At 50.8% G+C, this 14765-nt stretch overlaps 1 protein-coding gene across 1 annotated transcript in view; it reads left to right on the top strand.

The window, feature by feature from the left end:
- The window catches only part of LOC107122887 (signal-regulatory protein gamma-like), a gene marked incomplete at its 5' end in the record, with an annotated part of 44802 nt that overhangs the window by 3865 nt on the left and 26172 nt on the right, over positions 1–14765 (top strand). The window contains 2 exons of the mRNA XM_015426025.1: positions 4382–4696; positions 6040–6378. Coding sequence (XP_015281511.1) covers positions 4382–4696; positions 6040–6378 — 654 coding nt within the window. The remainder of the gene's footprint in view (positions 1–4381; positions 4697–6039; positions 6379–14765) is intronic.

The raw sequence follows: 14765 nt of genomic DNA, 5'->3' as shown, positions 1-14765 counted from the left end.
CTGTCTCTCCCTTTCTGCACAGATCTGTATGAGGGCAGATCTGTGCCCCCCCCCCCGCTAGCAATCCAAAACAGTCCAGTGGCACCTTTAAGACGAAGTTTTATTCAGGTACAAGCTCTCCCTCCTCTGCGAGGACAGATCTGCACGTCCCCCCCCCCAATAGCTAGCAATCCAGAACAGTCCAGTGGTGCCTGAGTGGTGGGTGTTGCCTTCTGACACATTTCCGGTGATGTCAGGGGGTGTGGCATATGCAAATAAGTTATGCTAATGAGCTCCTGCACCTCTTTTTCTACAAAATGACCCCTGATTATGGGTATGTTTCTTTTGGCCTCCACACACACCCCCAAGAGTGCTGGAGAGGTCTCCTAAACCCCAGAACACTGCGGTTTTCATGACGAGCTTTATTTATTTATTTTATTGGACTTATGAATCGCCCACCCTGCAAGCAGGCTCTGGACGATTTACAACCTTATGAAACATTTAAAATACATTAATATATAATGAAAGTTGCCAACAGTAAACAATGAACTAAAACCAATACGAGATGAGAATATAGTAAGCCTCCTTTGCCGACCACACTGTTGTCCCTCACGGCACGGCAGGGCACGTGGGGGACCATGGAGGAGAAAGAGAGAGTGCCAGTCTCCACCTCCCGTTGCTGCCCTCAACTAAAAACATGGCAGAACATCTCTGCCTTACGGGCCCTGCGGAATTGCATCTAGGGTTGCCAAGTGGCACTTACCTTGCCGGCGGGGGACTCCCTTGTATGGCCGTGGCCCCGCCCCCAGCGTGCCCGGCGTCATAACGTCACTTCCCTGTGACGTGCATGCTGGGGCGGGGTTCCCCCCGGGGCCCGATTCCCAGCGTCAGGGAACGGGCCTCTGGGGCGGGGGGATTTCCGTCCCCTGGGGGGACTTGGCAGCTCTAATTGCATCAGACCCCACAGGGCCCTGATGTTATTGGGCAGAGAGTTCAACCAGGTCGGGGCCACGACCGAGAAGGCCTCGGCCCTAGCCGAGGACAGACAGACCTCCCTCGGGCCGGGGATCACCAGCACGTTGTTACCAGCCGATCTCAGCATTCTTCTGGGAACATATTGGAGGAGACAGTGAGTAAAATGGAATCCTTGCCAGTGACTCCTTGAGAAATGGTGTTTCTTACAGCCTAAAGTAGCCCAGGGTGGGAAATCGCTTCTCGATCACCGCGTCCAGGGAGGGAAGTACGCCCCGTTCATCCCAGGACTCTGGGGGTAAATTCTACGTTCCATGCAAAGCTATGCAAGGAAGCCCAGACTTTGCCTCTTTAATAAATATACCAGCCTCAGGAGGGGCTGGATTTGAGGGTAAAAGCCGAAGATGTAGTGAATCGCTCGCACTCGGAGAATTCTCCCGTCGAGTTGTTAAAAGCTGTCATTCGTTACCACTGGTTGAAAAGTTCGTTTCATTGTTCGGTGCGGGGCTCTTTTTGTAGCGGGGACTCCTTTGCATATTAGGTGACGCACCCCTAATGTAGCCAATCCTCCAGGAGCTTACAGAGCTCTTCTTACAGGAGCTACTGTAAGCTCTTGGAGTAGGGTTGCCAGTCTCCAGATGGGACCTGGGGATCTCCCGCTTTTACCACTGATCCCCAGCCGACAGAGATCAGCTCCCCTGGAGAAAATGGCTGCTTTGAAGGGTGGACTCTATGGCATTGTACTATGCTGAGGCCCCTCCCCTCCTCAAACCCCGCCCTCTCCTGGCTCCACCCCCAAAGTCTCCAGGTATTTTTCAACGCAGACTTGGCAACCCTATCTTGGAGGATTGGCTACATCCCTGCTACAGAAAGAGCCCTGCTTCGACAATGATTGAGCTCATTTGTTTTTGCGATGAGGCTAAATGCTTTAAATTTTTCTTGACCAGTTTGTGACCGTATTTGACCACTCCATTGAGCAAATCTCCGCTGACGGATGCGATGGCTTCGCCAGGTTCTGGCTCCTTTTATCTCTGCATGTTGTCACGTCGAGATAAGGCCGTTTCGCCGCTTGCTAGAAAGAAGGGCTCTGCGCTGCATTCGTTTGCTTTGGGGCAGGGAAATCGGCCGAACCTTACCCACACACCCGCTGCACTAATTCCGGCCTTGGTGTCGAAACTCTCTGTGGGGGGGGTGACTCCTTCTTCCTCCTCGAGCATTTGAGGGACCGTGGATGTTGCCAAATAAGGATTATTCTCCTGTGAGGGATTATATTTCTATCTGAGACGCATTCTTCCCTTCTACTCTCTCCCATCCCCTCCATGTTCTCCTGTTTTCTTGCTTTCCAGTCATGCCCAGTCCCATTCTCCCATGAAGGCCATTCACAGTTTTCTTTATATTGGGGGGGGGTCTGTCCCACTGTCCCACCAGTGGGCCTTCTGCAGCCCCCCCCCCCGGCACCACCAGGTGGCCCCACAGCGCCCAGTGAGTTCCCCACAACCCATCTGTCACCATTTGCCACCCCGACAACACCCAACAGGCCCCCCCTTGTGGGCCAACCTCCCGCTCATCAGGAAACCTGGAGAGTCAGGGAACAAAGCGGCAAAGGAGCCCGTTGGCGTCCAGACGGCCGACAGCGAGGCTGTGCTCCAGTGGCCCAATCTGCACCGTCCTGGCTCCGGCAGCCGCAGGGAGGGAGAGGGGACATCGCCTGGGCCAGAGGCTGCCCTTTGGGCTGTGCCACCAGCATGGCCAAGCTTCTCTGAAGCTCTGGCTCCAGTGACAGCGAAGGGGGGGGTCCACGGACCCGCGTGACGCCCACAGAATGTCTGCTGCCTACCTTACCCTTTGCTGTGTCTGAAATCAGGAAATCACAATTATCACAGTGCAATGCAATTTGGTGTAGTGGTTAAGTGCGCGGACTCTAATCTGGGAGAACCGGGTTTGATTCCCCACTCCTCCACTTGCACCTGCTGATGTGACCTTGGGTCAGTCACAAGCTCTGGCACAGCTCTCCTTGAGAAAGAGCAGTTTCTGTCAGAGCTCTCTCAACCCCACCCACCTCACAGGGTGTCTGTTGTGGGGAGGGGGAGGGAAAGGAGTTTGTCAGCCGCTCTGAGATGCCTTTGGGTAGTGAAGGGCGGGGTATAAATCCAATCTCTTCTTCTTCTTCTTCTTTTACCTCACAGGGTGTCTGTTGTGGGGAGGGGAAGGGAAAGGAGTTTGTAAGCCGCTCTGAGACACCTCTGGGTAGTGAAGGGCGGGGTAGAAATCCAATCTCCTCCTCCTCTTCTTCTTCTTCTTCTTCTTCTTCTTCTTCTTCTTCTTCTTCTTCTTCACCTTCTTCATCTTCATCTTCATCTTCTTCATCATCATCTTCTTCTTCTTCTTGCATCTTCTTCTTCTTGCATCTTCTTCTTCTTGCATCTTCTTCTTCTTCTTCTTCTTGCATCTTCTTCTTCTTCTTGCATCTTCTTCTTGCATCTTCTCGTTGCCCCAAACTGGATGGCCCAGGCTAACCCGATCTCATCAGGTCTCAGAAGCTAAGCAGGGTCGGCCCCGGTTAATACTTGGATGGGACACCGGCAAGGAAGTCCAAGGTCATGCTGCAGAGGAAGGCAGTGGCAGGCCACCGGTGTTTGTCTGCCCTGCCCTGGATGGCCCAGGCTAGCCCAATCTCATCAGGTCTCAGAAGCTATGCAGGGTTGGCCCTGGTCAGTATTTGGATGGGAGACCTCCAGAGTCATGCCGCAGAGGCAGGCAAGGGCAAACCACCTCTCCTGGTCTGCCCTGACCTGGATGGCCGAGGCATGACCTCATCATGCCTCTGAAGCCGAGCAGGATCAGCCCTGCTTAGTACTTGGATGGGGGACCACCGAGGAACTCCAGGGTTGCTACGCAGAGGGAAGCAGTGGCCAACCAGCTCTGATCAACTCTTTATTTTTATTTATTTATTTATTTTTCGATTTGTATCCCGCCCTCCCAATGGCTCAGGGCGCCTAACATGCGGCAGAGCCGAACTGAATAGATAAAATGCAATAAAATAAGCAACATTTAAACTGCACAAGGTCCCGCAGGGCTCGGATCTCCTCTGGGAGCTCGTTCCACCAGGTAGGAGCCGCCACCGAAAACGCCCTGGTCCTAGTAGGGGCAAACTTAACCTCTCGGGGACCTGGAACTTCCAGGAGATGGAGGCTCCCCGATCGTAGTGCTCTCGGGGGAACATACGGGAATAGGCGGTCCTTCAGGTAAGCCGGACCCCGGCTTGCCTTGAACACCTGACAGGGTTGCGAGAAGTCACTGTGACCTGATGGCACTTTCCACCCACGCCGATCCCCTTGTTGGTTCCTTGTTCTGGTTGCGTGATGACTTCCATTGCGATGTCCATGTGGTTGTGATCCCAGAGAACTCATGTGTTCCTTTCCTCCTCCAGCCACACCATCCCAGCCCTCTATCGTTGGTCCTCCAAGCAGAGTCGATGCGGGGGCCTCGGGGACGTTCACCTGCACCTCGGATGGATTCTTCCCCCGAGACATCACGGTCACCTGGCTTAAGGAGGGGAGGGCCATCCCCGCCTCCCGGACCACGACTCTGCCCCCGAGAGAGAGCATCTCCTACCGAGTGGTGAGCGCCGTGGAGGTGTCCCTCACAGAGAAGGACGTGAAGTCGGAGCTCACCTGCCAGATCCAGCACAACACCTTGCCCGGCCCCCTGCGGCAGAGCTTCAAACTTGGCGATGCCCTCCGAGGTATGAGAACCGGCAGGCCCTGCAGATTGTTTAAGTGATCGCTGTAGAGAACGGACGAGGTCGTGTATCCCAGAGAGCATGGGAGGTAGGCTTGCCAAGTCCCCTCGGGGGGAACCCCACCCAGACGTGTGCGTCACCAGGAAGTGACGTTAGGACGCCGGGCACGCTGTGGGCAGGGCCATAACCATTGGAGGGAAAACTCTATGGTTTTCCCTCTAATGGTCGTGGCCCCGCCCCCAGCGTGCCCGGCATCCTAACGTCACTTCCTGGTGATGTGCGTGCGGCAGGCGCCGCCCGGGAGTCCCCCGCTGCGGCTGAGAAACGACTTGGCAACCGTAATGGGAGGGGGTCACTCCATCGTCCCCTGATGACCAACTTCGAGGGACATCTTATCTTATTTATTTTATTTATGTTGTTTATAGTCCACCTCTCTCACTGAGACTCAAGGTGGATTACACAACAACAATCCATGCAATCTGTAGAAATGATACGTCCAGTAAGGAATTTCGGAAATTTGGAGCTCAGAAATGACATGCAGGACAAAAAAAAAAACAGCACATGAGAAGAGATTTGCCAGCTCCAGGTTGGGAAATTCCTGGAGGTTTGTGGGTGGAGCCTGGGGAAGGTGGGGTTTGTAGAGGGGAGGGGCCTCAGTGGGGTGTAATGGCATACAGCAGGGCTCCCCAACCTCTCTGAGCCTGTGGGCACCTATAGCATTCTGACACAGGGTAGTGGGCCCAACAACAAAATGGCTGCTGCGGGAGGAGGAGCCAGGCACAAAATGGCTGCTGCGGGAGGAGGAGCCAGGCACAAAATGGCTGCTGCGGGAGGAGGAGCCAGGCACAAAATGGCTGCTGCGGGAGGAGGAGCCAGGCACAAAATGGCTGCTGCGGGAGGAGGAGCCAGGCACAAAATGGCTGCTGCGGGAGGAGGAGCCAGGCACAAAATGGCTGCTGCGGGAGGAGGAGCCAGGCACAAAATGGCTGCTGCAGGAGGAGGAGCCAACCACAAATTGGCTGCTCCGGGAGGAGGAGCCAGCCACAAAATGGCTGCTCCGGGGGGAGGAGCCAGCCACAAAATGGCTGCTGCAGGAGACAGAGCCACTTACACAGAGGATGCCCAAGTGCAGGGGGAGAAGAGGTAGAGTTTAAAAATACACTGGGAAAGGTGGGGGAGAGAGAATAAAACATCGAACCGAATTTTTATCCCCATCTTCCTCCACGGAGGTCTGGATAGCATCCATGGTCCTACCCTCCTAAATGTTATCTCCACAACAATCCTGTGAGGTCTGCCCAAACAGAAATGTCATTGTCTTGATGCTGGTTTTATCTGGTTCCCTTCAGTCGCCCCCAAGATGTCGATGGAACCCAGCCACCCAGTCAACGTCATCGTGAACCAGTTGGTGATGATCGCCTGCAGCGCGAAAGGTTTTTATCCCAACGACACAAGCCTGGTGTGGCGGGAGAACGGCAGTGAGACGGATCTGGGAACACCTGAGCCCCTGACCCAGGAAACGGACGGGACGTTCTCCGTGAAGAGTTCCCTGGAGGTGAACGCAACAGAGCAGAGGAACCACTCCGTATTTACCTGCTACGCCGTGCGCAACTCCCAGATTTTGGATCACGTAAACGTGACACTGAAAATACACAGAGGAAAGGGAGACAGCTATTCAGCAAATACAGGTGGGTTCATCCAATCGTTCGTCAGACTTTGGGTCCCTTTTTCTGTTCCGGGTTGGTGTCTTCAAAGCCTCACACTCCCAATAGGGCAGGGGCCCCCAGCCCTTTTGAGCCTGCCGGCACATTTGGAATTCTGACACGGCACGGTGGGCGCAACAACAAAATGGCCGCCACCAAAATGGCTGCTGCAGGAGGCGGAGCCAGCCACAAAACGGCTGCCACGGCTGAATGTCAGTGACACAGGGCAAATCCTTGTGCTGTGATGTCAGCCACTGCCGAAGCAACGCCTAAAAAAAAAATCTGCACAGCCAATCAAATCTCCAATGGCCAATCAGAAACCTTCCTTGACAAGAGCCCTACCTGGCCCCGCCCACTTCCCAAAAACACTTGGCGGGTGCCAGAAAAGGTGTCAGAGGGCACCGTAGCACGTTGGGGACTCCTGCTGTAGAGCATCTCATGGGAAACCCTGCTGAGTCTCTGCAGAGTGACACAGTTTCTCCAAGAGAATGAGGAGCGAGGGCACATCCACCGCTCCAGCATGAGAGCTGGGTAAGAGGCAGGCCCAGGATTTCAGCAAGGCCGGGGTGGGGGTGGAGGCAGGGGTCATCTCATAGAAAAAGAGATCCAGGAGCTCATTAGCATAACTCATTAGCGTAACTCATTTGCATATGCCACACCCCCTGACATCACCGGAAGTGTATCAGAAGGCAACATCTACTGCTCAGGCTCCGCTGGACTGTTTTGGATTGCTAGCTATTGGGGGGGCGATGTCCTCACAGAGGAGGGAGAGCTTGTACCTGAATAAAACTTGGTCTTAAATGTGCCACTGGACTGTTTTGGACCGGGGGGCCGAAGAGGGGCTCTGCAACTTACCTGGCTGCTTCTTGCTGACTAAGGGCTGCTGCGAGCAGGGGGAGGGGCTTGTTGCATGTGCCCGTCCCCTGGGCTCTTTACTGCCGGAGCTCCGCTCCTGTGCGCTCCTGCAGGAAATGACCCTGGGTGGAGGCATAGGCAATCTCCATTACCCCTAAAGCCTAGTGCCCAAGGCCACCGCCTCACCTTACCTCATTACAGAGCCAGCCCAGCTTCTGCAGCTTCCTAAAGCGCCTGTCGTTCCTTCACGCTGTTCTCGGCAATGTAATGCAATTCTTTCCCCGCCCACACTTGTGCGGTGCATTGTGGTGTTGGATTTCTCGCTCAGACTCTGATCCCAAAAGGCCCTTGGCGGAAAGGGATGCTGAGCTGAGCCCATTGAAAAAGACTGGGGCAAAGGACTGGTGTTCCCGACGCATTTTGATAATACCTTTGTTGAACGAAATTTCGACTTCGGTACAAGTAGTCGAAACAGACATGTTACCATTTACACACCATCAAGTGTCCTCTGTATACCGATTTAACGTATTCTTTTTTCTAAAGTGTGAGGAATGCTTCACAAAACTCCTTAACGTTATTCCACCACCCTGAATGGTCTATGGGAGGGGCAATGGCTCAGTGGTAGAGTCTCTGCTTGGCAGGCAAAAGGTTCCAGGTTCAATCCCCGGCACCTCCGGTTAAAAGAATCGGTTAAGAGGCGATGTGAAAGACCTCCTCCTGACATAGCGGAGAGCCACTGACTCTGAGTAGACAGTACTGACCTTGATGGATCGATGGTCTAATTCCGTATAAAGATAGCTTGGTGCATAAGAACATAAGAACATAAGAGAGGCCAATGTTGGATCAGGCCAAAGGCCCATCCAGTCCAACATTCTGTGTCACACAGTGGCCAGAAATACTAGGTGCCATCAGGAGGTCCAGCAGTGGGGCCAGGACACTATAAAAGCCCTCCCACTGTTGACCCCCCCCCAAGCACCAAGAAGACAGAGCATCACTCGCCCCAGAGCCCCTATCTATACCTTGTGGCTAATAGCCACTGATGGACCTCTGCTCCATATTCTTATCTAATCCCCTCTTGAAGCCGTCCATGCTTGTAGCCGCCACCACTTCCTGTGGCAGTGAATTCCAAGTGTGAATAACTCTTTGGGTGAAGAAGTACTTCCTCTTATCCGTTCTAACCCGTTCATGGGTGCATCCTCAAACCCATTCCTTAGCTCATAGGGTTCTCTTAGAGATGTCTTGTTCCAGGCCATGAAAGTTGCTAAAGATTTTAGAAATCAGATAGGAGATCTGGATGCAGACAAAGATACGATGTCGTTAGATACTTTGAATGGACGCTCGCTGTATTCTGGCAACCCACAGAACGAGATATCGGATGGAAACGATTTAGAGAACGTTAAAGAAAAGACATGTGCTTTTCTTAACAGGCTTGAGCTGACAGCGCTTTGTGCAGCAATTATGTTTCTTTTCATGTGCTTTCTTGGTAAATTAGAGAAAGAGTGGGCTATAGAATCTTTCTCTCAGGGTGCCTGAAGTGGTAAATTTGTATATCGGGGTCTTCAATGAGATTGTTTTTTTCCTGTAAATCATTCTTATTCATGGTATGCTGTCAAACTGCGGGGAAATATCGATGGCCTCTTTGTGGCTTGGAATGTTCACTTCTTCTTTTTGGCTCATGTACTGAAATCCGGCAATTAAGTGAAACTTCCATAAACTATCTGGGTATTAAGGCTATTAAAATGACAGAGAGAGATTTCAGACCAGATCATATGGGAAGCCTACAGACTGTAACATGTATTTGTGTTTTCAAAAGTCGATATCCCAGCTACATGAAAGGAAATATCCCTATGGGATAATGTTTTAGAACTTGTTAAGATCAGGCAGAAGTGGCAAATCACAAAATGGAAGCAACAAAATTAGGATGAGGGTTGGTTTTTGTTTTTTACACAGATCTCTGATTGATGTCCCAGCCCGCCCCAAGCACACCTGAGAGCCCTAGCAGTTTCTTACAGTGAAATTGAGGCTTCGAGAGACAGATTAGAAGTAGTAACACAGGAAAGTAATAAATCTTGACAAGTTTGCCAGCCCCAATAATAAAGTCCATATCCTTTATTAAGAACCTTGTGACCCACTTTATGAAATATAAGCATACTGGGAAAATATAGCGGTTTATATACCAGAGGGGGGGAGGGGAGAGAGAGAGAGAGAGAGATGACAGACAAACAGACATTAGATGATAAATAGAAAGATGGATAGATGGATGGATGGATGGATGGATGGATGGATGGATGGATGGATAGATGATAGATGGATAGATAGATGGATAGATGGCTAGATAGATGGATAGAGACAGACAGACAGACAGACAGACATTAGATGATAGATAAATAGATAGGCAGACATGGTAGGTAGGTAGGTAGACAGACAGACATATAGGCAGAGAGAGAAGACTGACAGACATTAGACGATAGATTGAAAGATGATATATGATAGATTGAAAGACATTATACAGATGAAAAATAGGCAGGTAGGTAGGTAGGTAGACAGACGTTAGATGATATATGAATGCTAGCTAGACAGACAGACATTAGATAGATGATAAATAGAGAGGCAGACATTAGATAGATAGATAGATAGAGATGGATAGATGGATAGATGGATAGATGGATAGAGACAGACAGACAGACATTAGATGATAGATAAATAGATAGGCAAACATGATAGGTAGGTAGGTAGACAGACAGACAGTCATATAGGCAGAGAGAGAAGACTGACAGACATTAGACGATAGATTAAAAGATGATATATGATAGACAGACATTATACAGATGAAAAATAGGCAGACAGGTAGGTAGGTAGACAGACGTTAGATAGATGATATATGAATGCTAGCTAGACAGACAGACATTAGATAGATAGATAGAGAGAGAGAGAGAGAGAGAGAGAGAGAGAGAGAGAGAGAGAGAGAGAGAGAGAGAGAGAGAGAGAGAGAGAGAGAGAGAGAGAGAGAGAGAGAGAGAGAGAGAGAGAGAGAGAGAGAGAGAGAGAGAGAGAGAGAGAGAGAGAGAGACAGAGACAGAGAGACAGACAGACATTAGATGATTGATAGATAAACAGATAAATAGGTGATATATGATAGACATTAGACAGATGAAAAATAGACAGGCAGGTAGGCAGATAGGTAGGTGGGTAGACAGACACATTAGATATGTGATAGATGAATGATAGCTAGACAGACAGACATTAGGTATATGATAAATAGGCAGACATATGATAGATAGATATGATGATGATGATGATGATGATGATGATGATGATGATGATGATGATGATGATGATGATGATGATGATGGATACCTGAGAGATCTACATTTGCACACACAAGGAAAAAATTAAATTGCACTAGTACAGAGTTGCTCAACACACTATCCATGGGGTGCCTGCAGCCCCAAAGGGGATGCCCTTTTGTACCAGTATATGGGCCCAACACACCTGAAGGACTACCTACTCCCTTATGAACTTCCCCAAATACTCAGGTCATCTTTGGAGGCCCTGCTTTGGGTGCCGCTGGCTTCTGAGGCTAAGCAGGTGGTGACCAGGAGAGGGCCTTCTTGGTGATGGCACCAAAACTCCGAAACTCTCTCCCTTGGGAGACCCATCTGTCCCCTTTTGTCACCATCTTCCTCCAGGACTTTGGCTTTATTTTTTTTGGCTTTTCCCTCCATGATCCTTCTTTCCCACCCAATGTTTTTAATGGTTGTTTTAATGTCTATGTACTTATTTTAGCTCTGGTTTTAATGATCTGTTCCAAGGCAGTTGGTTTTAATGGCTCTAAAATCTGGTTTTATTATGTACGTTTTATTCGGTGGCCTCTATGAGGACAGAAAGGTGGGGTAGATATTTTGTAAAAATAAACAAACAGATCATCTGTCTCCCTGGTAGCCAGTTTGGTGCAGTGGTGAAGTGCACGGACTCTAATCGGGGAGAACCGGGTCTGATTCCCCACTCCTCCTCCACTTGCACCTGCTGGATGACCTTGGGCAAGCCATAGTTCTTCCAGAGCTGTCCTTGAAAAAGAGCAGTTTCTCTCTGAGCTCTCTCAGCCCCACCTACCTCACAGGGTGTCTGTGGTGGGGAGGGGAACGGAAAGGAGTTTGTAAGCCGCTCTGAGACTCCTTTGGGTAGTGAAGGTAAAAGGTAAAGGTTCCCTTGCTCGAAAGCCAGTCGAATCCGACTCTAGGGTTGCGGTGTTCATCTCCGTTTCCAAGCCGAAGAGCCAGTGCTGTCCGAAGACATTTCCGTAGTCATGTGGCCAGCATGACTAAACACCAAGGCGCATGGAACGCTGTTACCTTCCCACTGAAGTGGTACCTATTTATCTACTTGCAATTTCTTGCTTTCAAACTGCTAGGGTAGTGAAGGGCGGGGTATAAATCCAATCTCTTCTCTCTTCTTCCTCTTCTGGTATCAATCATAGCTCCTTGGCTGTTCTGGAAAACTCCAGTTGCCCCCCAGGAGAAATCACTGCTTCTCAGATGAGGCCGTGGCATTCAGGGCAGTTTATAGGGTTGCCAAGTCAATTTTTCTTACCGGCGGGGGAGCCACGCTGGACTCCGGGAGCTGTCCGTTGATGTGCGTGCGCGCGCCGCCAGCACGTCACCGGAAGTGACGTGTGACATCGATCACGTTGAAGGCATGGCCCCGATCGTCGGAGGCAAAACCATAGAGTTTTCCCTCCGACGATCGGGGCCACGCCCCCAACGTGATTGATGTGGTTGCGTCACCTCTGGTGACGCAGCCACGCTGCATTTTGGGGGGCGGAGTTCCCCCCGGGGACCGATTCCACAGCGGCGGGAATCCGGCCTCCGAAGCGGGGGTTCACCCGCCCCCCGCCCCCACTTGGCAGCCCTAGCAGTTTAGCAACCACCGTAGTTGGCCACTCACAGTAGGAGGGCCAGATGTCTCGAGGCGGAGAGCCCTTTGGAGGAATCAGCACCTCTTGTAAGATACAAGGAGCTCTGACATGACAGCTTCAGAGCTGGCTCAGATGGGAGGCCCGTAAATCATGCAGTAGAAGTCCCTCCCTCTTCCCATGAGACATTCTGGCTACAGTTGCCAACCACTAGGTGGTCAAACTAAGTAGACACACCATGAAGAATGATGAAATTTTCAGTTCATATAAACAACTAAATTATTGTAATTATTATCTCAGTTTCTGTGTACCAAACCAATGTTTTTTGGCTCTCAAATGTTTCATTATTAGCACGATTTCCCACAAAGATGCTAGATGAAACAGGCATTACAGCTGGCCCGCTGTAGTCGTGTCTGTGAGCCTTGGGGGAGCACAGAACGGAAAGATAAGTCGGCTGACAACCTCCCTTGCTTCCAGCTTTCAACAAGGTCAAATCACAGCAAGGACGCTTGATGGTTGGAATACATGTAGCTCACCTGTTGAATGAATGGATGTGACTGAATCAGAGAGCCAGTTTGGTGTAGTGGTTAAGTGTGCGAACTCTAATCTGGGAGAACCGGGTTTGATTCCCCACTCCTCCACTTGCACCTGGCTGGATGACCTTGGCCAAGCCGTAGTTCTGACAAGAGCTGTTCTTGAAAAAGAGCCGTTTCTGTCAGAGCTCTCTCAGCCCCACCAACCTCACAGGGCGTGTCTGTTGTGGGGAGGGGAAGGGAAAGGAGTTTGTAAGCCACTCTGAGACCCCTTTGGGTAGTGAAGGCCAGGCTATAAATCCAATCTCTTCTCTTCTTCTTCTAAAAGACTGGTGCATTTTTGGTACATAGAAATTGAGATATTAATTGCATTACTTAAATTTAGAAGAAAAAGAAGAAGAGATTGGATGTATACCCTGCCCTTCACTACCCAACGGAGTCTCAGAGCGGCTTACAAACTCCTTTCCCTTCCCCTCCCCACAACAGACACCCTGTGAGCAATGCTCCCTCTAAGCTGTGAAGTCTTGTGAGCAAAAATTCTACCTTGTGAGCTTCTGGCATTAAAGTTGTGAGTGAGTGATTTGGCTACTGCATAAATTAGTTTGCTCTGCAGTCATCCCTCCTGAGCTAAGACAAACATCTGTGAGCTAGCTCACACTAACTCAGCTTAGAGGGAACACTGCCTGTGAGGTAGGTGGGGGTGAGAGAGCTCTTGACAGAAACGGGCGTGACATTCACTGTGGCAATTGCAGTGGGAGGAAGATTAAAAACCCTGCAAAGTAAATCTACGTGGAGTGGATTTCGTATCTGTCTCATGTCGCATTGTTCTGTTGCTGATCTCTCTTCCGTCTTAGCGGCCTCGGGCCCTGTTTGTTTAACAGTAAGGTAGCGTGCAAGTTCTCTAAAGAAATGTTATTTCATACCTAAAGAGCTGAACGAATAAGAGGTGTGGTTTAGAAAGGCAGTTTCTCAGAAACCCTCTTTTTCTGAACCTCATGCTTAACGAGCGGGGGGTAGGGTTGCCAATCCCCAGTTGAGGGTGGAGGAATCTCCTGGTCTGGAGCCCCTCCACTGCTTCAGGGCAATCAGAAGGAGGGAATGGCCGCTGGGCACTCCATTATATCCTATGGAGACCAGTCCCCATAGGGTATAACGGAGAACTGGTCCGTGGGTATCTGGGGCTCTGGATGGGATGTTTTTTGAGGCAGAAGTGCCAGATTTTCAGCATAGGTGCTGGTGCCTCTCCTCAACCCCTCCCCAGGTTTCAAAAAGACTGGACCAAGAGGTCCGATTCTATGAGCCCCAAAATAAGGCTCATAGAGGCTCATAGAGGGAAGGCATTTAAAAGGAACGCTGCCCCTTTAAATGTGGTGGCCAGCTCACCCGGAACTGGCTTTGGAGCTCAATCACGCTTCTTCCCTCCCCTCTCTCGGAGCCTCCTGGTTATTCCCCCGACGGCTTGCTGGCCTCACCTGGCAACCCTAGTAATCACCCAGTGATGAAAAGCTAGGCATTCCACACATGTTAAGAACATAAGAGACGCCAATGTTGGATCAGGCCAAAGGCCCATCTAGTGCAACACTCTGTCACACAGTGGCCAAAAATACCAGGTGCCATCAGGAGGTCCACCTGTGGGGCCAGGAGAGTAGAAGCCCTCCCACTGTTGCACACACACACCCCAGCACCAAGAAGACGGAGCATCAGTTGCCCCAGACATAAGAACCTAAGAGAAGCCAATGTCGGATCAGGCCAGTGGCCCATCCAGTCCAACACTCTGTGTCACACACTGGCCAAACATACCAGGTGCCATCAGGAGGTCCACCAGTGGGGCCAGGACACTAGAAGACCTCCCACTGTTGCCCCCCCCCCAGGCTGAGAGTTCCTCTCTATACCTTGTGGCTCATAGCCACTGATGGACCTCTGCTCCATATAAGAACATAAGAGAAGCCAATGTTAAAGATGGAACATTGTGTCTGGGGCAGTGATGCTCTGTCTTTTTGGTGCTTGGGGACCACAGTGGGAGGGCTTCTTGGAGTTCTAGCCCTGCTGGTGGACCTCCTGATGGCCCCTGG

Source organism: Gekko japonicus, unplaced genomic scaffold (assembly GCF_001447785.1).
Source record: "Gekko japonicus isolate JY-2015 unplaced genomic scaffold, Gekko_japonicus_V1.1 scaffold5220, whole genome shotgun sequence".
NCBI lineage: Eukaryota > Metazoa > Chordata > Lepidosauria > Squamata > Gekkonidae > Gekko > Gekko japonicus.
The sequence above is the reverse complement of the archived record's forward strand: the minus strand, read 5'-3'. Positions and strand labels throughout refer to the sequence as shown.